The following is a 25,238-nucleotide window of genomic DNA, read 5'->3' as shown; positions in this document are numbered from 1 at the left end:
CTTGGGGTAGCAACGCGGCCACCCCCAGATGGCCTGGGGTAGCCGCGTGGCCACCCAAGGCCATCTGGGGTGGCCGAGGTGGCTCGCAGGCCACTCCTAGCCACCCCAATGGGCTGGTGCTCCTCCCAGCCCTTCTAATTTTTTTTCTCTCTCTCTTTTAACAAAAAGAAGATGAATTAATATGGTGTTTTGTTCTTATTTTAGTTTTTTGTTCTAAGCTGAGTTGTCAGCTTCTGAGTGGAGGGCACAAAACAAGGGTTTTGTGCCACAACCACATTGAAGTTAAACTCATTTCAATCATATGCACATAAGAGAATAACTTCTGTGTAGACGTTGCACAAAAGGTGGATTTTATGTTAATCATTCGAAAGTTGACACTTCAGCTTAGAATAAAAAACAAAAATGAGAACAAAACACCAGATTATTTTCCTACAGTCATTTGAGCCACCGCCTCCACCTACTGCCGCCCACCAACTGCCTCTGTGTCTCTCTTCATCGACTTGTGGGGGTGGCTCGTGGCCACCCCCGGCCCATGGGGGTGGTGCGCAGAGCCACCAATGGCCTAGGGGTGGCTTGCGCGGCCACCCCCTGGTCATGAGCGCACCCCAGATGGCATAGGGGTGGCTCGCGCGGCCAACCCCGGTGGAGAGAGAGAGAGAGGGAGGAGAGATCCGGCGATAGGTGGGCGGCGGTAGACGGAGGCTGGTGGTGGCTCAATGATTGTGTGAAAGGATTAATCGTTTGTTTTGCTATCATGCATTTGTCTTGAATTGATGAGGTGTCTCACTCTGAGTAGTGGGCACAACAGCCACCTTTTGTGCCACGACCAAATAGCTCTTATGCACCTAAAGACTACATTATTGAAATTAGAAACCAAAAAATTAAATTTAAATCAAATAAAAACTTAAGGGTTAAATACAATTTTTCTCTAACATTACTCTTAATATAGTAACAATACGGGGACTACTAGGAAAAAACAATAATGGGATAGTCTAACTATTTAGTTTGCCTCTTGATGTAAAATGTAAACGAAGTGATGAGGCTCAAGCATATTTCTTGTCATATTTAAACGCAGGAAAGATATTCACAAAGCTTTAGCAAGTGAGTTCCAAATGGAGCCATCACTTAAATCAAGCAATTTGGCAAAGAGCAAGAATAATATATTATAAGTTCAACTTGCTACACGAAATCGAAACAATGCTCTGAATTCAGAAGTCATTATTACGACGAGCAGCTCATTTATGAATACAAATCATAACAGCATTGATCCATGTCGTGGAAGTTTATTCCCCCTGAATGCCAGAATGCCGGCCGGCCGTGAAGCATTACTTTCTTGACTTGCTCTTGCTCCGGCTCATCTTTACCAGAGCACCAAGCAACAGAGGAATGCAAATTCCCCGTGACATGTCCACTCTATGTCTAGAGACATCAGTGTTTGCATCCCTTGCAGGCATCATGTTATGCTCTTCAAAATTGATTGAGTTTTGCAAGTAGAAGCCTGATCTTTCGCCTGGTCTTATCCCAATTAGCCGGCCGAGTGACACGCTATGATCTTGAAAGAAGGATGCTGTGGACTGGTTCATCTCGCATGCAGTATAAGCAACACCAACACATTATTAGTAGGAGAGCGTGTTAAAGTATTTGATTAAATAATTAATTTTTTTTATAAGTTTAAGCTTTCGAAACAAATAATAATTTAACATGATATTAAACTATGAAATTGAAGAGTGTTAGACATCTTTTTCATCAATCGCTACATTTGTCTGTTTGATAGCTTCTAGTGATCAGGTTGGTTGAAGATTCATGTTAAATTTCAACAGAAAACTATACCTTAGTTTGGAAGATTTCAGAAGATTATTTTATTAAAAGGCCATCAGGAAACAATATATCACTCTTCAAGTTCCTATATACCTACCTGTATACGGCTGAAATTCTGACAAAGAAAAGTTTCAATCAAATGGCATTGAACGTCAACTAAGATTTTCATGGATTCTGATTTCCGCTTGTTTGGATTACTAGCAATTCAGACAGCAAATGATATAAAATTTTATGGGGTTCACTTGTTCAAGTAGGCGGGCAGGCTATTCAAGACCTGTTTAGACAGGCGGTGTAATACTCCGGTCCCATATTAGGAAGATGAGAAAAAGCCTACATAGAGTGGATGATTTATAAAGATAGTCATGAGTGCTAAATCTCACATTGCTTAGTTACTAGGTGAAACTGGGTTTTATAATGAATTTTAGATAAACTTCAATTTGACTAGTTCTTTTGGGATGATAGCGCAAATGTGACTAGCATTTTTTCCTAGGTGATTACAGGTGGACTCTTTGAATCACTACCAATCCAAACAATAAAATTGCTGGGATTTCTATCCGTCTTTGACAGCAAAAGCCGGCATGCACTCCCATGGATATGTAATAAAAGAAAAAGATGTGAAAGGAGGAAAAAGTATAAGGTCAGTTTTGAGTTACCTCAGTATCAAGGTTAGAGGAAGAGAATGAGGAGAAACTGGTTGATGCCACGCGCAAAGAGTGGGGCTCTGCTGCAGCAGAGGCTGGTAATCTCTGCAACACTCTAAGTCTCATGTTCATAATCCCAAGCCCAAGCGGCCATCCACTGGGTATCTCATGGTTCTGAGAAGAGTGATCAGTTAATACTAGTTTCCTAGCTAGTATTCATCAAGTTCAGAACAACCGTCAATTAAATTTTGATAGGATTCAAACATCTGCAGTTCAGATAATGAAAAAGATAAATTTGAATTATTACTCCAGATTTATAGCAACACAAGATGCAATCAACCATCCATTGCAAGATTTGCTCTGCTTTCTTTTCCTTTACTTAGAGAAAATCTTCAATTCTAAGCAATTTACCCATCTAAAATAAACCAATTGGTTTCATTTTTATCTGCAATGGAGAATCCCTGCATCTATAAGCCCCCAAAAAGTGAACCCATTCTCACTCTTTTCTATCATGGTATTCTATCTCTATAGTTTTTTTTTTTCTCACTTCAATTACATATTCCATGTGTGAAGAAAAGCGTTAAAAATATTCATTAAATGATTAAATTAATTCTTTCCTTTCGACATAAGATAAGTTTTCTAATAATCTGAGAATACTATGAAAGCAAAACAGATCTTCTAAATTAAGCAAAGATGACGATGGTGAAGTTGCGGTAAAAACCATTAAAAGGGCAGATTAAAAGTCTTCAGGCAAATAGGGGGGAGAGAGAGAGAGAGAGGGTTAAACTGCCGACATGATTGCATTTTGGTTGGTCAATATCTTTCCAAGGCCCATATTGCTGATTATATTGATTGTAGACCTCTACATTACTGACACAAATTCAGTTCTATAATTTCCCACTCTTTGCTGTACGCCTTACACCAATTCATTGTATTATTATCTATATCTCCACAAAAGCAATAATAAATCTGCTCATATATTCTACAAAAGTCATAGGTGTTGATCACTATATATATATATATATATGTGTGTGTGTGTGTGTGCTGCCTTGAGATTGGGGTTGTAGGCCATACCAGAAAAAATATGCTTAATTATATCATGGCTTCCTTCCATGACATCATAATCCCCACACCCTTCCTTTCTTGGTATTTGACAAAAAGAAGATTGAAGTTTCCTTATTTACAGAAAGGGTGATGAAGAAAGAACATCACTGAATCTCCAAAACAAAGAATATCCCATAAAAGACGATATTAAAGAAAGCTTATCAGCAACCAAAAGAGAAATCATTAGAGCCCTTGCCTGATAAAAAGACCCCAGATCCTCTTACATATATATATAATACAATCCAACAGTAACCAAAGAAAGAAACATGAACAAAAACAAGAAACCAAACCAGAGGCACAGATATTTCCACCCAATCCAAACATTGAAAACCCAACGTGCATATATATATACACACACACACACACAATATATATAATACCCTGAATGAAGACGCTGGTCTTTCATTGACCAAAAAGATGTGAAAACAAACCCAATAAGAAGAAAAGCACATGCTCATTTGTTCTTAAGAACATAAAGGAATCCTGAGAATGATATTACCTCGGTGACCATGGCGTCAGCAGCCTCCAGAAGAAAGAACTGGGTGGAACTGATTGATCCCAGAGAATCAGAGGAAGAAAATGTTTTGGAGAATTAGGAGTCTTTCCATATTCTTCCTTAACTATGACACAGATTTACGAACTTGGGTCCCACCCGGATGTGCAGCCTTAAATATAAGTTAAAACTTCAAAAAAAAAAAAAAAAAAAATTAGCAGATGATTATATATATAATTCCAACGGTTCAGACATACAACAACAGTTTAACCGTTATATTTACCGCCATATTTCAAATATCAATCAATCTATCTGTACCACATCAGCTGCTGTCGATGAATGATTTTATGATCATTTTTTGATGGCTGTCAGGATTTTAAATTAGATTTTGAGAATTCAGAAATGTGTAGAGACCAGATTGGTGGAGACCAAAAGAGGGGGGAGTATTTATTGTGAAATGTGAAAGGGTTGATGGGACTGTTCAGCTATCTCTTGTAACCTCTTTGCTATCTGATTGGTGATATTTAATTGAGCTAACTACCAAAATGGTTTAATTAAACTGTAATGTGGGTGTTAATGCTTGTCGTTGCCAGTTGCCACATTTTGTACTTTTGCTTTTGGAACAATTTTAAGCATGTAATGCATCAAATTATATTGATTTTGAAATGTTCTAAATTTTCTTGCAACTTTGTTGATACGACACTCTCAATCAGCCTTTAAATCAGGTGTTGTTAAAAAAGAAATATTTAGAAAAAACTTTACTTAATTCCATATATTTTCATCACTTTTGTAATTACCTTCCCAATGTCACCCGTATGTTAGGTTTTTTTGTTAAATCCTAATGGATGTGTGTCAAAATTACCAAAATACCCAAAGATTCAGGCGTTAGTCAAGATTTAACGGAATTTGCAAAAATACCCATGCCTGAATCTTTGTAATTTTTATTTTAATTTTGACAGAATTTAACAGAAAAACCTGATAGACGGGTGACATTGCAAAAAATTAGAAGCTCAATATATTAAATTGAGAGTTTTTGAATTTTGGGGAATAATTGCAAAAATAATTGAAGTTGATGGGATTAAGTAAAATTTTTCCAAAGCTTTAAGAATTGATTGACAATAACATATCAACAAAATATGATTGCACTTATCTCTGCTTGAACACAATAAGCCTGGAATGTGAAATTTTGTAGTTTGCAGCCCCAAAAGGGACGGTGCAAGGCTCAGCTCCAGCTATGCAAAAGAAAAAGATAGATATATATATATAATTAAAAGAAAACTTCAGAAGTGCTATTTCCAGGAAGTTTCAAAAATGGGCTGCCAAATTTCACCTTGTGGCTTAGATTCAGTGTTATTGTACTTAAAAAAAAAAAAAAAAAATGGAGCAGTAATTGGCTAACTGGTATTTTAAAAGGACAGAAATTTCATTCAAATCAGTCTGGATGAAATACCCTTCAACTCAGGTAAATAGGACCAAGTGTCTATAAACATTTAAAAGGCATATTAAATTTAATCTAAGTTAATAAAGTGTTATTAATGAGATTAAGAATTTAATATATAATTAAGGCTGCCAAATTTCACCTTGTGCCTTAGATTCAGTGTTATTGTACTTACAAAAAAAGACAAGAAGAAAGAGAAGAAAAATGCAGCAGTAATTGGGTGGCTGGTATTTTAAGTTATTAGTCAATGGTCTCATTGACTGCATATCCTTTTAGGTAAGAATTGATTTCATGTAGCTCTCAATACTTCCATATTTCGGATACACATTGCTTACCACTGAAATAAAATGCTTAATAAATGGAGTTTATGGGTGGTAAGTTTGCTAGATTTGGTTTTTGTTTTTTCTTCGAATTAAATGAGAAAAAGAGATTACAGGAGTCTTTCCTACTTCTTATTCAGATGGATGAAAGAATGAAAATACTTCAAAAAAACCCACCTAGCCAAGACATGTGAAAATTAAAGGAGGTAACTTTGATCATTTTTTCTATATTCAATTGTAAAATCACCTTAATTAGAAGCTTAAAAAGACAATAAATAATAATCCTTTAATTAATATTTTAATGCCCTCTTCACGTTTTAACACAATATATATTATAATTGAAGTTTTGGGTTGAAATCTTGACTCCATAGTTTACCTCAATTTTAATTAAATATTTTACATTGTTAAGGAGAAAATATGCTCACTTATTTATGTTTATTTACCATTTTGTCATTGCCCATTCATAAAGTAACATGTATCCGCCTTGGCTTATAAAAGGAGAAAAGTCTCCCTTTCTCCGGGACCTTTTTTCTCTCCCACGTCTCTCTCTCTCTCTAGGAGACTTCTTTTTCAACCTCACCTCTCTCTTCTGCATACCTCACGTTGCACACACAAATTAATAGATGTTAGAGGCATATTATTATCAAATATTTTTATCTATATACGAGATGCTAACTTTGACATCGAAAAGTTTTCGGTCCAAACCAAAGACCCTTTGATCATGTTCTTATTTTGCAAGAACATCATTAACATACAGGAGTCTCGTTCTCAGTACAACCATAAAGAAAAATCGCTGGCTGATCATGTTCTTATTTTGCAAGAACATCATTAACATACAGGAGTCTCGTTCTCAGTACAACCATAAAGAAAAATCGCTGGCTAACAATTTACCAGACCAAAAATAGCACCAACAAACCTTACTTATGGTTCACAGATATATATATATATTAGTTATTAAATCCATCATATCTTACCAAGTAATATACCATCTTGTGTCCCTTTAAAGATGATGTAACTCTTAAAATCACCATTGAACTTATAATTAATCATTATTAAATTTTAATTAAATGATAATTTTAAAAATGATCTTATTTTTTTAAAGATACAAAATGATTTTTAAAATTATTCTACTTTACCGGTTAAACGTTTAGAATAAATAATAATTTAAGTAATGAGTAAACTTTTCATTGGTGCAATTAAATCTTAGGGTGACTAAAGTCACCAAACCATCCGTGCTGCCGGCCATTGAGATGCATGGATGAGGTCAGGGAGTGACGTGGAAACTCCTGAGTGAGTTGGATCGGAAAGAGCAGGTGAAGATTAAGCTGCACAGTCACAGGAATGATTATTGATTAGTTGGAAGTAAGGAGATTGGTTAGGTGAGCAAAGTGCAATGGAGCTTTCACACTACACGTGCAATAACTGTGTGTGAGACCCACACAAAAGTAAAGTTTTGGTCGCTAGCCAACTCCCCTACGACGCCGACACCGTCCCTTTACTAATATCCCAACCGACCCGGCACGACTTGGACTTTGTGACCAAATATTTTTCTAGTTTTAACATTTAATGATGATTTAGGTTTTAATTTGACGATAATGCTCACGCTTTATAAAGTGGAAATCACTAGTTCGAATTTCTCTTTATACTTTTGTGCGAATATTTTAAAAAAAATATTAATTAAAATAATTAATTTTTTATTAGTTTAATTTTCTTTTAGATAATTGATAAAAGCCTTAAGTTTAAACATTGTCGTAATTTACTTATAATTTTAATTAAATATTTCATGTGCTAGGTCTCAATAATTGAGGAGGATTGGAGTCTTTAACAATTTGAGCAACAATTGTAAAAAAATTCATATAAGACTTTCATGTGCCTAAGTAAATTTTAGACTGTCCAGTTATCTACCAGGAATGTGGGTGTTATCAAAGCTCTCTCATATTTACTGTCTAGATTACTAATAAGAGCTTGTTTGAGATTGCGTTTGAAAAATAAATATTTTAAGTTAAAAAGAACTTTTGGGCAAAAACTTCATTTTTAAGCTTTTGTCAAAAGTGCGTTTTGACAATTTTTAGACTTTTTTTGTCCCTTAAAAGCGTTTTTAATTTTTTTTACCAAACGAGTACTTTTTTTTTTTTTTTTAAACGGACTTTTTAAGTATTAAAAGCACTTTTAGGCCCTTCAAACACAATCTCAAACAAGATCTAATTCCGAAAGCAAAATTGTTAGAAATCTCTATATTTCTTTTAATTTTTATAATATTACATTATTAGGATAATTAATGATTTAATATTATAATTAAGAGTTAAATTTTGAGTCCCATTCTCTTTGTCATTAACAAGGAAAGAATGAAGAATTATTTATAAAGATAAATTAAGGGTTCATATATATATATATATATATATATATATATTTTAAAAATATTTTGAAGATCATAATCACCCGCTATATTGTTTAGAAAATGCTATTTTGCATTCTTCCCGTTTATATAACATACTTAATACACCCTTAATTTTTTATTTTTTTATTTATTTATTTTTTTCTATTTTTTAATAAAAAAATTATCTAAAAATGAATTAAGCATTTCACGTGAGATAGAAAGAAAATCCCACCAATCTCTGTTAGCACCACCTCATGCCTAAACAAATCTCTCTGGTAATCTCATCAATTTCGTATCTACAATGGGATTCAACTCAAACCACCAATTTTGCAAGGATGAAGGATATATCGCTAGAGATAGTAGGCCGGGTGCTCATAGGCCGCAATGCACAGGCCCTGTGTTTCATTTTCAGATTGCTCCTCATTTCACAGTCTCATAGGAGAAAGGATGACTGCAGGTGTCTAATTCTTGTAGAATTTAGAGTTTCTTGGGCTTAAACCATCACAATGGCAGGCCCATTTTAGTGTTGTTCCCACTGATTAAGGGGAATCCAGACCAACTACGGTCTATGGGCATCCAATCTGCACATTATGAAGCAGCTACAGCCCTTGACCGTTGTTGACTGAAAATCCATTGAAACAATTAGTTGAACTCTCCCTCTTTCGGCTCTGTGATTATTGAATGTAGATCTGTGAGATTTGAGATTCACCCATTACTTATTCTTTCGTCATGCTCCACTTCTATTGATGTTTGTGCCATGGGCTCCGTTGTCCCAACACTTATGCTTGATACTAAGGATAGAGATCTTTAATAATTTTATTGTGCGAACCAATTTAGCTAACAAATGTGAGAAAGTTCTTGTAATATTTGCATGCCCGAGCAAGTTTCGAGTAGTTCATCTACTCATCTAAATTTTATAAAAGTTCTCTCACATATACTACATGGATTGCTAAGATTTATACATTGTTTCTGCTTTTGGTTGTGGTTGAAACATAGTACCGAATGTGTTTAAGCCCAAATGTGTTTAAGCCACAACCCAACTGGTTGACATGTCACATACTCCATCTTATGATCTTATCAATACCGCTTCATAAATCATAATTTACTTTATAAAAGTTTTTTCACATTTACTATTTGAATTACTGAGATTCGAGCATAAAGTTAAGTAAAGTTCATGCAACTCTATATCTACTTTCGGTTGAAACATAGTATTGAATGGGTTTAAGCCACAACCCAAATGGTTGACATGATACATCTCATCAATAAGGGCCCAAAAAAAAGAAAGAAAAAAAAAAAAAATTAAGCTTCTTTATTTATTTTTGTTTGTATATGTGTGTATGGGGGTAGATGAAGATGGAGTCAATTAATAGGTAAAATTGGTGGGTTAAAAGTATAGATGAAGCAGAAGAAATAATGAGAAGTACTGATATTGGTGATGTGAGGGACAGAAGTTGGTGGGCATGATTATTAGTTACTATAATGTCGAAGATGCCTCTTGTTCACTATCTATCCCCCCAACATCATGAGTGCTTGTTAGTAAAAGTGTTTTGGATCAATTGTTACCTTTACCTTTGGTGATGATTGAGATTTGAGATCCCCGTGTGCGGTGAATAGGGTCTCAAATGAATGGTTGAAAGATCTGTCACTTCGCCCCTACTTATGGGAAACGAAGTTTGCCATAAGTTTAATTATTTTTAAGGTTTAATTTGATACAAAGTACTAACATTCAACTTAAAATACTTAATTGAAATATAAAGTGAAAGACAGGGACAATGCTCGAACTCTAAACTTTTGCTATGATACCATATAAAATTACCGTTTCTCCAAAAAGTATAAACTGATAAGAAGTGATGAATCTAATTATTTAATTTATATTTAAACAATCAAACCACCTAGAATGGTCAAACTAGGTGATTTGGCCATCTACAATTGGCTAAATGGGTAATTCGGTCACTCTTAATCTGGCTTTTAGAATATTCTCAACAGCTTTTTCGTCATTTTTCCTACATTTAATGATTTAAACTACTTTTTGCTTTCCTATGTCAAAATACACCTCAATAACTTCCCTTAATCATTTCTTATATCATTAAAATATTTGTTTTTTTAATTATATTATATATATGAGAAGAGAGATGAGAGAAAATTGTGAAACATGCGAGGAGAGAGGAAAAAAGAGAGAAAATCTTTTTATTTTTTATTTTTATATTTTTTTTAATAATTATAAGGATTGTAATAGTGGAACATAAAATATTGGGTTTCCCTGTAACAATCCTTATGTTTAAGATTCATTTAGGAATTTTGCTGTTGGATATTTTTTGTAATTTTTTGACCATATTTCTTAAACTTAAAAAACAGGTTTCTTTATAAAGAGTCTACTGAAAATACGACGTCATTTTCCTTCACGGAGTGCTAAGTACGCGGTATTCTCTGAATCATAGCCCTTAAAAGTAATAGTAAATAGATAGCGGTGGGTGAAGAGGTGAGACAAATGAGATGCACATTTTTTATTTTCACATGGATCGATGATATGACAGACCTTTAAGCCGTTTACTTGAAATAAATGATCCAAATTAAAGTTATTGCACTTGGTGAAATAACTTGAATGGTGATGAAATGTGGCTTTGGCCACCCGATCCATATCAAAAATTTAAACTAATAAAAATAAGTATATTTAATTATTTAATTATTAAATTAACAGAAAACACTAAAAGCAAGTATGAAAGTCACACCACACCACAGAGTGGCCCTTATTTAGAAGAGCTAGGCTGATATGATAGCTACTTACCCTATTTATTAACTGCCCTGTAAAGTTAGCTCCATAGGACCATAGGTCATTCGGTGAAGTTGTCATTTTATGGCAAAACAAGCATATTGATATTGTGATACCATTTAATTTTAAATTTTAAAATATTATCTCAGCCACTCATTTTTGTTAATTAAAAACAAGAATTCAATAAAAAAAAAAGTCTATATGTATGGACTGCCAGTTTTTCGGTCAAAAAGACAGACCCAAAACTCAGCCCGGCAGTCACGGGGAAGAGAATCCAATTGGCATCTGCCATAGTTGATCATTGTCAACATTTCTCCCCACCATTTTCCTGGTGCCAGTCTTCTTCTTCTCCTACTTTTTTTTCCCCTCTAAGCTGGTGACAGTGGCTCACCAACCTTTCACCCAGCCATTGAATTAGTGTAAATGGGTGGCTGGTGGTTCTTACAATGGGCCTTATTATTTATAGGTAGGGTCAAGAAGTGGTGGAATAGGGTTCCTGCTTTTATGTGTAGGAAAAACAAATAGGACTGTTCCCGTAAGTTAAACTGATATGTTAATTGTCTTAAAAAAATAGTGCAATCGGTTAAGAATTACGTCTTACGAAGCAAAAATTATTATTTTGAATTTCACTGTCCTTGTTCTCTTGCTAAGTAAGACAAGTAGATGAAACCAAATTCACCGCATGACAAAGTATAAACTATTCTTGTTTTCTTGCTAAGACAGACAAGTAGATGAAACCAAATTCATCACATGACAAAGTATAAACTATTCAAATTTGTAAAATTTAATCTAGACCATGAGACTTTACTAGATGAGAGGATTCTAATACAGTTAAATGTGCCAAAGTGATAACATTTGTAATTTGCCTAGCCTAATGACTAGGTTGTCCTCACTTTATGCTGTCTAATCATAAACATAGTTTATATATTATGGTGCAAGTGTCGTGACATTTGGTTCAATCGAGAAATCTAAGCATTTACGGATTTTCCTGGAAAGTGACTTATTTCCACATTTAAAAAATAATTAGAAATCTAATAGAATTTTCAAGAATATAAGATTTTCATGATTTATCTACTCCTAAGTACCTTGTAGGAATTATTTTCTCTTCAAGTGCAAAGGCAGTTTGATACATAAATATTTAAAAATTAAACAAAATAGGACAAGAAAGAAAAACTATATATAAACAATATTTTTTCTTTCATTTCCAATATATAAACCGTCTATACTATTTGATTTATGTTCTTTATTTTTCATTTATAACTAAATAAAACCACTTCATTTTTTTTTTTTGTTTATAAAAATAAAATAGTTCCTCACTTTTATATACAAATTTTACGTTCATTTCCATTTTCTAAAATAGTTTTTTGAATATTTGAAAATCACATTTTTTTAATTGTTTTATTAAAAAACTTATATATTTCTCAAATACTAATAAAAATTCATATACTCCAATTAATACGTTACTCTCAAAAAAATAGAAAGGTTCGTGCATGTGTTGGTACACTACGATATTTATTTAGTTCATAGTATTCTTGTCTGAAAAAAATAAAGCCTAGGACAGAGGTGGGCAATTAAAAACTCTTGAAGTGCACCTCCTTGGTTTTGGCTTGGGGCATTTTCTACGAAAGGGTAACCGATAGCAACGGGTCACATGTGTCCGGATCCGGGAATATCCGGAGGAAATTTCCTGATGAGAGGTGTTATCTTCCGTGCTGTCCTTCACCAAGCCAACTCTATCTCGTCCAATGCAAAGTACATCCATGATCCATCTATCCCTCAAATGTTTTACCAAATTAGTAACCGGCCGGCCGGCCCAATTATGTCCGGTCCTTCTAGTAGGTACATTTGGACGGATTGAAGGTGGCACACAACATGCAATTCATTTTACCTTAACTACACATTTATTTAAAACGAACCGCCCAAATCTTAAAGCAAGAAAAAAGTAGTTTGAATTGCTAGAAGTGGCCACTACAAATCGACTTATGAGGGTGGCCGAACTATTCTCTTTTATCCAAAAAGATGATTTGGCTATCCAACAACAATCTTTCTTTTTGAAAGATCTAGATATAATGTATTGCATTCGGTGCGATCTTGATCCGATTTAAACTAGGCTAGATATAATGTGACCTTGTGATTGATCATTATTGAATTTTGATCAAATTGTAATTTTAAAGCCCCCATCTTTTTTAGGATAAACACAAAAGTGACTTTTATAATTACTCGATACTACAAGCAATTAGAAAACTAATAGGGTGCTAATAGGGTGCGTTTGTGATTGCGGTTTCGCAAGAATAAATTACGCTTTTAAAAAATATGGTAAAAAAGTAAAGCATTTGGCATTGCGATTTAAAAAACACTTAATTTAAAATAGGAAAAAAATCTGCAATTTCACGTAACAAATATTTGATAGAAAAAAAAACTTTTTAATATGTTTTACCTTGCAATTTAAAAAGTAACTATTTTAGAAACGTAATTTTTAAAATCGTACTTATTGAAACTGCAATTTCAAATAGAACCTAATTAGAACCTAATTAACCCTATATATCTGGAAGATTTGTTGAAGGGCAGGGGAGGAGGAGGAGGAGGAGGAGGGGGATTGATAACAAAAAGCAACAAAGAGGGCGCGCAGCTAGTACAATATACATTTTATTATAACCAAAAGCAAAATTATGCTTTAATTCATACTTGAACTTTTCAGAGCATGAAGAGTATGCAAACCCACAAACAAGATAACAAATTGACCATAAGAACCCTGCATATATAATAAAACGACCTATGCGTGCTTTTAAATATTATATAAAACACCCCTGAATTTGCTTAAACAAATCTCACAATTCTTGGCAACTTTTTTGTTGTTGTACTCATCATCATCATCATCATCATCACGGCTCGAACTCATTTTGTTCCTCTTGGAACTCTTCCTCATTCTGGTACCCTTCCATGGAGTTGCTGCGCTCGAAGGAGTTCTCATTGTTGCCATAGTAACCACCCTTGTTGCCGTACCAGTTTCTTGAAGCCACGGCGCCTCTGGAGTTCCCATACTGGTTAGGATTGTACTTCTCGCCATGAATGTCGTAGTAGTACTTCCCATTCGCCATAAACCTTGTGTCGCTCATCCCTTGCCGCTCATTGTAGTTGTTCTGGTTGGCCATGGTGGAATACCCTTTCTCTGTCGTCGTCAGCTTTGTGTCGCCAAAGCCGCCGTATTGGCTGGCCTGGTAGCCGTTCTTGTTGAAGTAATAGTTCTTGTTCTTGTTGTTGAGGTTGTCGTCGTTGGTGTTGTAATAGTAGTTCTTGTTGTGGTCGTCGTTAGTGTTGTAATAGTAGTTCTTGTTGTGGTCGTCGTTGGTGTTGAGGTACTTGTTCAAGGACTCTTCATCGTCGAACTCGTTTTTGTATGGGACACGGGTGGGTGCGGCATTGACGTGGGTTGGGGTGGTGGTGGTGGGAGGAAACTGGCCGGACTCGTGGCCGTAGAGGCCGTAGCCGCCTTGGGTCTCTGGGATGAAGGTTGGCTCTTGTTGGTTTTGTTTTGTTGTGGTTTCTTCTTTGTTGGGGATCACTGTTGTTGTCTCTTTGTTGTTTGTGACTTTGCTGAAGAACTGGCTTTCTCTAGCATGGATTTGCAAAGAGAAGAAGAGGGTTAGGATCAGGAAGAGAAAAGATGTGAATTTTGCAGAGGAAGCCATGGGTGGCAAAGCTAGAGAAAGAAAAAGATAGTGCTATAGCCTTTGTGGACTAAGCAGTATATAGTGAGCTAGGTTAGTGCTTCTGATCATGGTCCAATTTATATACAAAGCTTCTCTCTCTCTATCCAATTTTTTCCACTCATTAGGTGCAAATGGACGGAAGCATATTTTTATTATAGTGGCCCCCAGTGTGGGTGAACCTTATCGAAGAGCACTTTTCTTTCTATTGACCATTTCCTATTAAAACTAAAAAAAAAAAAAAAAGAGGAAGAAATTAACTTTATGTTCTCCATGGTGAAAACAATATAATTGTGTGCTAAATCTTTTTAATCAAAGATCTAGTCATGTGACACAAGCAACTATTGCTTCTTAATTGATATTTCGTCTTCTCTAAGCAAACCAAATTCATTATTTTTTACTTAAATTATTATATTTTATCATTTTCTATTAACTTAAATGCCTCGAATCCTGTTAGAAACACATCTCCATTAACAAACCCAAGCTCAAGCTGCAATCTGAACCAACCAACCACTAGATAAGACTTGCACAATTAACATTCTAGAGTGTAGTGTTTATATCAACTACAAATTGTATTCATACATATTTTTCTAGTTAAATATTTCAATCTTATATATTCTCTCTCGGTTCTTTTTCATCTACCCAATTTTTAAAATTATCATTGAATTTTTGGGACTTATGTAGGCTCTACACATGAGCCTACATATCTAATGATAATTTTAAAAATAAAGATCGAGGATGAAAGAAGGATCAGAGGAGAAAATCAATCATTTTCCTATTGGATTTTAGGTGTTGAAAAATGGTTTGAACTCACATGTAAAAGAGAATGTTAAAATATTAATTAAATAATTAAATTTACAATTAGTTATTTATTTATTTATTTTTTGGTAAAGTTTACATACCCCCTCAAACTATTACCTAATTAACAATGTCCCTCCAAACTTTCAATTGTGACAATGAACTCCAAAACTACCAAAATATTGTTAATATCCCTCCCCCCCCAAAAGCTAGCAAAAAGATCAAAATGCCCCTATATATTTCTCAATATGACAAAAATACCCCTATAATTAAAAAAAAAAACGATTTTTTTTAAACGGGAAATTTTTATTTTAAAAAAAATAAATTTAATTTTTATTTTTTTTTTCAATTTTTTTAAATATGTTTTAAAAAACGAAAATTTTAGTTTTTTAAACAAAATTTTTTTAATTTTTTTTACAACAGAAATTTTTATTTAAAAATTATAAAAGAAAACATTTAAAAAAAAAATCGAAATTTTTAATTTTTTTTTCTTATAAAAAGATTTTTTTTTTTTTTTTAGGTTGTTCTAGAAATTTTAGTTTTTTATTTACTTTACTAAGGGTAGTTTTATCATTAGAGACATTGACAATGTTTTGATGATTTGGGGGTACATTGTTACAATTGAAAGTTTGTGGGTCATTGTGAATTAGGTGGTAGTTTGAGGAGGATATGTAGACTTTTTTTTTTTTTTTTTTGGTGAATTATCAAGGGAAAAGCTTTTTAAGTCTCCACTAAAGAACTAGTCAAATATGATGATAGTAATTAAGTACTATTTACACATAAGTTAGGTGTTTTTCACTCCTTAGAATCAAGACCAAAATGTGATTATGAGAAGTGTTAAGGGTTTTGTTAAAAAGAATGTCCAAATCCAATGCCCATTAATCATGATTTACCTTTAAAAATGAAAAAGGGCAAGAAAGAGAGAGAGAGAGAGAGAGAGAGAGGGAATATAGAGAGGGTTGAGAAAAAGAGTACCGACGGAAATTGGTGGGAAGAAAGAAAAACACAGCAAGAGCGTGTAATAATGCGTGGATTGAGGAGTGGGTGGGGCATGCAAATAATGGCATTTAGTGCATACAGCATGTGCCCCTCTACGCTTTGTCTTCTGCAAAGGACGCACCTAATCTTTACGAACGCTGGCCCCCACTCCCCACCTACAGTCCCGAACCATTTTTTCTTCACGCGTGCGGCACGTGCAAGAGTTGATAAGTTTTGGTCATGGGTGGACTCCACATTCCAACTGCATCATCAATTATTATTATTATTAATTACTAAAAGCCTGGGCTCCCTGCAGGCCGAATATGGTAAAGCTAAATTATCTCAACCTTACATTTTTAAGCAAGAGAGATCATTGGTTAATCCTCTATCACTATCTACTCAAAGTTTGTTAAATTTAAGAATGGCGCCAATTTCTTGACACTGATATCTTCTCTTCTTTTATCTCTCTCAATTCTTTCTACCTTTTTTATTTTTAATTGTTTTTTATTTTATTTTATATAGAAACATATAGGGCTTGAATAGCAGACAATTATTAATCGCCTACTAATCACTAAATCTAATCACCCAATTGCTTTTGAAGCTGTTAGAAAAAATCCCTAACTGTTTAGTATTGATCGCCTACTAATCACTAAATCTAATTCACCTAATCGCTTTTGAAGCTGTTAGAAAAAATCCCTAACTGTTTAGTATTGATTATATATATATTTGTTTTAATTTTATTTTATTTTTTGTCTTTTTTCTTTTTAAAAAGCGGCGGAGACGGTTAACCGATTTTACTAATTGCATTTTCACCCATAGAAACAACATTCTAAAGTATTGATTAAATAATTAAATTCACCACTTCCTATTAGTTTAAACTTTTGAAATAAGTAGTAATTTAACATGATAGAAAGCCAAAGGTCCCATGAGTTTACCCCTTATTTTAGTTAAATGTTTTACGTGTTAAATCTTACCTATTAAAAGAAAATTTAAGCTCACATGTGAGGATAATGTTAAAGTATTAATTAAATAATTGAATTCCTCATCTCTTATCAGTTTAAGCTTTTGAGATAAGTGGTACGTACTATATAGCTTAACATAATCATCTTGCTAGAATTGTAAATCTAAGGGTGTTATGGTTTGATTTTGTTTTGTGCAAAACGCAATCAAACATAAAAAAAATAAAAAAAATAAAATAAAATTTTTTTTTTTTTTTTAAAAAAGATAATAAATAAAAATAAAATTGAACTCTATTGTATCCAAGGACAGGAGGTGATTGCTATAGGCCATGCCCCCCGCCCCCAATTCCTAGAGACATATTTATTATAACCACATGTACACCAATTTATCATAATTGGTGAGGACAAATAACGTCAACATTAAGGAAAGTAACGCATCAAAAGAGCATTAATTTTTCTGTTCTAACATGTATACCATTTAATACAACCCATTTTGGTATGTGTTGTATCTTGAGGTCTAATAAATATATAACTACTGGTTGCTACATCTTTAAATGCAATTTATATGATCTTAACCGTCAGTTCTGTATACTTTTAATAATCTCATCTGTTTGGATCAGTTGGTTTGATGTTTAAGTTACAGTAATTCGAATGTGCTGCTGCCCAACTACTTGGAGGTCCACTTAGTGATGTAGATTTATGATAATTAAAGAAATTATAAAGCGAAAAAAAGTAAAAAGGGGAAGGAAAAAAAAGAAGAAGATTGAATGAGTCCCACATCGGTAGTATTGTTCTTCACAAATATCGAGGCTTCGTTTAAAGGTTAAAGAAGTACTGCAAAAGAAGCTTCCATGCCTTGTGCATGAGCCACCTGCCCTCCTACCTAAGACTTAACTACTCACTGCGACCAAAGATGAACTTGATCAGCTTGATTTGCCGAAAGCAAAAGCCTATTTTTTACTTAATTATTAATGGTCCAAAGCAGTAAAACCTTAGAAAAAGAAGGGAGATTAGTGTCAAAGGCATTAATCTTAGTAAAGGTTAGGAATTTGAAGAGGATTATAAGATTAGGTTACCTAATTTTAGGGATTTGACGAGATTGAATAAATTTCTAACTTTAGGACAATCCAAATGAAGTATGATAAAAACATGACTTTGGCCAAATTTTTCTCTTATGTGGTCATTTTTAAAAATAAAAAATAAAAAAAATTTCTAAAGCCATAACATCTTATGTGGTCCTTTTTTTTTTTTTGTAATTTTTTTTTTTTTATAAAAAAAATTGACTTTTTCTTCATAATAATGACCATTTTTTTTTTTTTTTTAAAAAAAAAGAGAGACTATTTTTATGAAGAAAAATACCATTTTTTAAAGAAAAAAAATACCAAATAAAAAAGGACCACATAGATTAATGTTATTGCTTTAGATTTTTTTTAATTTATTTTTTTTTAAAAAAAATAAAAAATAAGAGAAAAATTGGGCCAAAGTTGTACAAAAAAAATTGTACCTTTATCATTTCTCAATCCAAATATGCTCTAAGATCCGAGCATGTGGCCATGTGGGTTAATATGAACACTTTTACAATTGTTGCTCAAATTAACAATTTGATGGCAAATTGCTAGAAATCCCAATCTTAAATAAGAAAGTTATTTGAATAAGTGATGCTAAGGGTATCATAATTGATACCCATCAATTGAGCACAAAATTCATAGCAATTGACAAATTGACAAATGTGATATACATGATTTGATAATACCTCAATAGTCACTTCAATCTGTAACCCTTTTATATAAAGTTTAGGGTGTGTTTGCTAATGCCTTCTCTCATTTTTATTTATTTATTTATTTTTACTAAAAAAATAAAAATATTAACAAACAATTGTTAACACAAATCACTCAACTATTTTTATTCGAAGCACAAAAAAACACATTAAATATTTTTCATTTTGGATTGTTTGATCCATCTTTATTTTTTTTTATGTTTCACTTTGTTAAGGATATAATGATTTTGTATTCCCTAAATCAAGGGATTTATATAATATTTGTTAATCATGATTTAAGGCATATTTTTATATTTCAAATATTTTAAATCATATGTAAAGTTCTATAAATAGAGCTATGTACTCAGATCATATAATCAAGAAAATATGTAGCCTATTAAGGCTTTGATGTGCGGATGTAGGCTATATGCTGAACCATCTTAATTTCTGTGTTAATTTTATTTCCTTTCATTATTATTATTCCGCTTTTATATTTATCTTATTATATGTTTCTATACACTTAGATTAAAAAAAAAATAATAAAAAATAATTTTTGAGTCAATAATTAATTTGTCATTGTAGAAAGAAAATGACTCTATACCTCTTCACACGTCGAAACCAATTTTCAAAGTTTAATATTCCCCTCTTTTCCTATCCTTCCCCAAATTATCGCAGTGTCTACATAATATCCTAGCAATTTCAAAAAAAAAAAAAGTATGTTATGTAGCAAATGCTTTATAGTCAACGTTTGTGTTTGACCAATCAAGTAAAACTTTTTTGCTTTTTCTTTATCTTTATTATTATTATTAATTTTTTTTTTTTTTTTCGGATTATGTGAAATTGTTGCGTGATTAGCGGTAGGGGAGTTTTCAATCTTTCATGGTCTGTTTTCGGCAATTGGTTGTTTCTTAAAACCAAAGTGAAAGGGAAAGGGGAAAAGAAAAAGAACAAGAACAGAAAAGAAAAGAAGAGAAAAGTGTAACAAGAATCCAAAGTCTTTGATTGTTTGACTTCATATTTGCGGGGGATTTTTTTTTGAGACAAAATCTTGTCTGCCTTTTCTTTTTTCTTTTTTCTTATATATATATATATATATATTGTAAGTTGCTTTTCAAATTTGGCACGAATTCCTAATGTGGGCTCATGTAGAAACCGATTATAGCATGAATAAAGTTTTTATTCAAATTGGATTGGATGATTTTTTTTTTTCAATCTAATTTATAAAAGTGACACTTGTTCCTTCTTTTAATAACATGTGCAATTTGGTGATTCACATGTTATTAAAAGAAGGGACACGTGTCACTTTTATAGATTAGGTTGAAGAAAATTTCTCTAACCGAGTTTGAAGGAAAACTTTGTCCCATGAGTTTGGACAAAGTTTTCATCCAAATTGGGTTGAAGGAATTTCTTTCAACTTAATCTATAAAAGTGACACGTGTCCCTTAAACATGTGAGATGCACATGAATTTTTAATAGCAGGGACAAAGTTGAAATAAATTTTATTAAAAACTCATGTGCATCTCACATGTTTAACGGACATGTATCACTTTTATAAATTAGATCGAAGGAAATTCCTCCAACCTAATTTAGAGGAAAACTTTGTCCTTATAGCATCCCATGTAATGATAAATAGGGATAAATTTCTTAGTTGGTAAATCATGGGTCTTAAATAGTTTCTTGGCTTCTAGTTTTTCTTTTTCACAATCAACTAATAATATGATAGCAGCCTTATATATATATATATTTTCGATTAATAAATATCACATAAGAGAAGAGGGGATGAAATTCCGTTGAATAATAATACAAAATCCGTTTAAGAAGAATACTCTAATAACAATCTAATGTTATCGGCAAATTGAACACCCTCATATTTGTTGAAATTCTACTTTACCGGAAAAGTATCATTTCATTGCAAAAACCATATACATGTTACTATCAGCGGTGATAGCTAAGTGGTTTGAAGGCAATCACCATGTAGTTAAGCACATATTAAGGAACATGTTGGAATCCCCAAATAGGAATCACTCACTCTTTATTAGTGATAGCCACTTTGAGTCCCACTAATATCCTAATTAAACTGGATCAAGTTATAATTAAATTGGTCTTGAGGAAGTCTGGACTATCATGATAACGTTCAGCTAGAATAGCCAGCTATGACTAGCTAAAGTAGCCACAGTTGGCGTCATCTCCTGCAAATTAGATTTGAAATAATAGAAGAATTTCTTACAATTTAGTTTATTAAATTAGCATGTATCCTTAGAATATGTAATTCTCACGTGTTCTTATAGTTGGATAATAAATCAATTCATTAGTATTTGGAATAATGGGTGGAGGTTTTTGAAATATCATAATAATTAAAGAGTGGGTTGCATGCCACATATGGTTTCATTAGACACAAATCAAGGGGTTCAGTAATTTATTCCAACTAATAAATTATTTGTAAAATCATAATTGGATTTGAATTTTATTTGGACTATTATTCCTTGATGAGATGAATAATGAAGGAAAAGTCTTAATTAAGATCACTAACTTAGCCTATAAATACAAAGCTCGTGTATTCCACCTATAGGGCATTATTGAGTACTATTGGTTAGAATACACCTCTCTACTAAAATATTTCTTTAGAGTTCCTATTGCTAAGATTCTTTGATTCGTTTGAATACACAACTCTACTTTGTTTTGAGTGTTTTTCTGAAACCATGGAGAGCTTTTATGTGTGTTCAAGCCTTTTAGGGTTAGAAAACCCACTGCAAACTACTTGAACCCAATTGCCACCACAGTGACCTCATCGCATGGAGGTATGAAGGTGTACTCAGGGAAATAGGATCCTCTCAATTTCAAATGAAATGAATAATATTCAGTTAGTGTTTTTTAGAGGGATAAAATTGACATTTTAATTTTTTGGACAATTTTACCCCTCTAAAACACTCTAACTAAACACTCTCCATTTCATTTCATTTAAAATGGAGAGGAACATTTTCCATAATTAGGTGGCCGACCAAACACAGTGTTGGTCGCTCGATGGGTGCTTAGATATATAGTGCATTTCCATGGATGTCACCATGGACGTGCACCATATGAAGTTATGAAGTTTCATTAACTTCATAATTGATTAGTTGCACCTAGAGTTCTGCCATGGACATGCCATATACAGAAAATACAATTAAAAGTAAATTATAATATAATTGATTAGTTGCTTTGCCTAATTCTTCTCCATTCATTAGAAATTTCAGCTGCCAAATTGGTTCTCCATCCGCTCCACTCATATAAAGTTTCAATTTGCGTTATTGGGCCACCTTATTTTCTCTGGGCATTTGTCTTGCTTGTCCAATCCATCCTCTAATGGGTCCAAAAACACTACTCTCCTTCATGTAAATGACAACAAATCATAATAATTTCGAAATTTTCGGTTAAAATTAGTCGGTTAATCAGTTAATTGTGGGTTTTTTAATTGGGCCAATCCTATTTTAAATGGGCCAAAAATTAGTTGTTTTAAGGGTCAAATTGTTATTTTTAGGCTAAAATAGCTTTCTGAACCTATTTTGTTTTGTTTTTGTTTTTTTGTTTTTTTTGTTTTTAAATTAGATATATTGAACCAAGACTAATTTTAAATGGGCCCAAAATTTACTCAGACATTAATTAACACAATAATTATTTAACACACGAAACTGAATAGTGAATACCATGTAAAAATCTATAACAATCCATAACAATAATTATTTAACCATGAAAACAATAAATATGTTTTCGAACATAACAATCCATAGTTGTTGTTGTTGTCAACATAAGAGTCCACCCAGGGACGGAGTTAGACTTCGGTATGGGTTGGGGCCAAAGGCCAAAAATTTTAGTGGGTAGGGGTTGATAGACAAAAAATAAAAAATAAAAAATTTACCTTATAATTTTTTTTTCCCTTAAATTTTTTTTTTCCTTGTATTGGGGGGCCATGGCTTACACGGGTCACCCCTAGTTCCGTCACTGAATCCACCATACATTTCATTTCATATGAAACGTCACTTTATTTTTCAATTATTTTGGTTTGGTTCAATTTGGTTAACTGAACCGACGTTGGTATAAAAAATCTATATCAATTACTGACCACCAGAAGTCATTAAGCTGTTAATGTCTGTAGATGGGAGTACTTTGCCCACCCCTAATTAAGAGAATAAGACTAAAACATTGATAAAATATGTAAGTCTGCTTTCTTCTCTCTCCGTAAACTTCAATACCCGACTTCCATTTCTTTTTCCCAAAATCTATATGCTGATTAAGTAGAGTCCAATGCCCAACCCATTTATTTTTCTCCAACTTCTCAAAAATCACACAAGGGAACAATAAGTAATGTTATATGACACATTGACTCTGCCCTATCCCTACCAAACCAACAAGGTATGGGAATAACACAATTGAACCCTGTTGGCTTGGGTCAGTTAGGAACTTAGGGTCAGGGCCAACCCCATGATAGCAATGGTTCCTCCAGAAGTCAAAAAATAAGTATCCATATATTATGATCTATTTTCATTTTTTTTGGCAAATGCAAAATACAAGCATACATATACTATGTTCTATTTTCATTTTCTACAAATTCAAAATACAAGTATATATATATATTCTGTGTTTTGGTAGGAGAGCAATTATTTTATTGTTTGTAATTTATTTGAGAGTATTGAACAGAATTAAAAATTGTAAATTACGTGTTAATTAATTTACAACATATTCTTCCTTTACAAAATATAATTTTATTATTTACTCTCATTTTTTTATATATAAAATTTCAACATAATCCCTTATGCAAGGCAAATAGATGAGAGATGAGAGAAATATTTTACATTAAATTAATAGATAAGAAAGCCACAAACTTTTTTTTTATTTTTATTTTTAACATTAAATAGTACTGTAGCATTCTTAATATTTAAAAAACTTATTGACCGGTCCCTTGAAGCTCCATTCCAATTTTGACACGTCATTATCTTTGACTGACGCTGTTAAGTTACATTCTTGTGATCGTATCGGGTTCAAAGTAATGTAAAAAATTATTAGCTATTATGAGTATAAGAATAAATAAGTTATTTTTAATCCGTGTCAATTTAGTTAATTCTTTATTTGTATTGAGTTTGTATCAAATTTATGAATCATGTAAAAATTTGTCGACTCTGCTAAAACCCGTTGTGTGTATACTTATAACCGTTGTTAAGAGCTTAACCATTAATTTAAAAGCACTAAAATTGTTGGATATTAATTTGGGCAAACCTTGAGCACATCGTAACACACAAACTAATTATAAGTTGATAACAATCACAATTTAAAACCAAAACTCAAAGCAACCATATGTGCCTGCTAATGCAAATCCTTTATGGAAATTTTAAATTTACATCTACGAACTTGAGGATAAATTTCTTAGGAATCTCAATCAGGAAATGGGTTCCAAAACAGAAGAGAAAACAGCAAAATATTGGGAATCAAAAAAGGAATCAAAGGGTGAATATGACTTCCAAGTCGTTTCCTTCTCAGCCTGGTCCTGACGTACTCTTTCCTTTGTTCTTCTCCCCACGGAGCTTCCTCCACTCCCTTAGCAAGAATCAACGGTGGAGGCAGTTGGAATGGGCACTTGGACCTCCATGAGGTCTCAGGGAGCCCAAATCTGGAGACCCTTTTGAGGAAAAGAGAGAAACCCCACCGTAGGTGAAGAGAAGGGAATCTTGAGGGGTGCTTGGTACAGAGGATAGGAGGATAGTCCCAGTTGAGGTAGCAGGGGATTTGGGTGGAGATGAAGAGCTGAGAATGGAGAGATGGTGTGGTTGTGGGGCTGGTTATGATGTGGGTCAAGGCCTGAAGCCTTTGCTCCCATGTTGTGTCTTCTTCCATTAATCTGAAAGAGTAGAAGATGAGGTTGTGAAATAGTCAAGAATGGTAAAATTGCTGACATAGGCGAGAGTTTATAATATTCCCAGTTAAGCCCACCAAACATTTTGCATAATCTCCTTGTTTCCCGGTTTTCCTCAATTTTTTCTCTCTTTCGCCCAAGTTGAAAGAGGGAGGGGGAGCTTTTTTTTTTAAGCCGGCAATTTTTTATAAGAAC

General features: G+C 33.2%; 2 protein-coding genes across 5 annotated transcripts; both read right to left on the bottom strand.

The window, feature by feature from the left end:
• Window positions 1-1,037: 1,037 nt before the first annotated feature.
• LOC132171440 (uncharacterized) lies at window positions 1,038-4,460 on the bottom strand. Of its 4 annotated transcripts, none has more exons than XR_009439033.1 (4): window positions 4,340-4,460; window positions 4,063-4,246; window positions 2,472-2,725; window positions 1,038-1,574 (listed from the first exon to the last, which is right to left on the bottom strand). XR_009439033.1 is itself a non-coding variant. In XM_059582750.1 (4 exons), the coding sequence occupies exons 2-4, from the start codon at window positions 4,072-4,074 to the stop codon at window positions 1,326-1,328; spliced, it is 432 nt and encodes a 143-aa protein (XP_059438733.1). In that variant the 5' UTR covers window positions 4,075-4,246; window positions 4,340-4,460; the 3' UTR covers window positions 1,038-1,325. The 4 variants fall into 4 exon arrangements, 2 of the variants coding, with proteins under 2 accessions (XP_059438733.1, XP_059438734.1); XR_009439034.1 differs by having other exon boundaries at window positions 2,472-2,668; XM_059582750.1 differs by having other exon boundaries at window positions 1,038-1,583; window positions 2,472-2,633.
• Window positions 4,461-13,591: 9,131 nt separating this feature from the next.
• On the bottom strand, window positions 13,592-14,729 carry LOC132171282 (protein E6-like). Its single transcript, XM_059582566.1, has one exon. It carries the CDS (start codon window positions 14,648-14,650, stop codon window positions 13,844-13,846), a length of 807 nt encoding a protein of 268 aa, XP_059438549.1. The 5' UTR covers window positions 14,651-14,729; the 3' UTR covers window positions 13,592-13,843.
• Window positions 14,730-25,238: the final 10,509 nt, after the last annotated feature.

This window comes from Corylus avellana, chromosome ca2, assembly GCF_901000735.1.
Source record: "Corylus avellana chromosome ca2, CavTom2PMs-1.0".
NCBI lineage: Eukaryota > Viridiplantae > Streptophyta > Magnoliopsida > Fagales > Betulaceae > Corylus > Corylus avellana.
The sequence above is the reverse complement of the archived record's forward strand: the minus strand, read 5'-3'. Positions and strand labels throughout refer to the sequence as shown.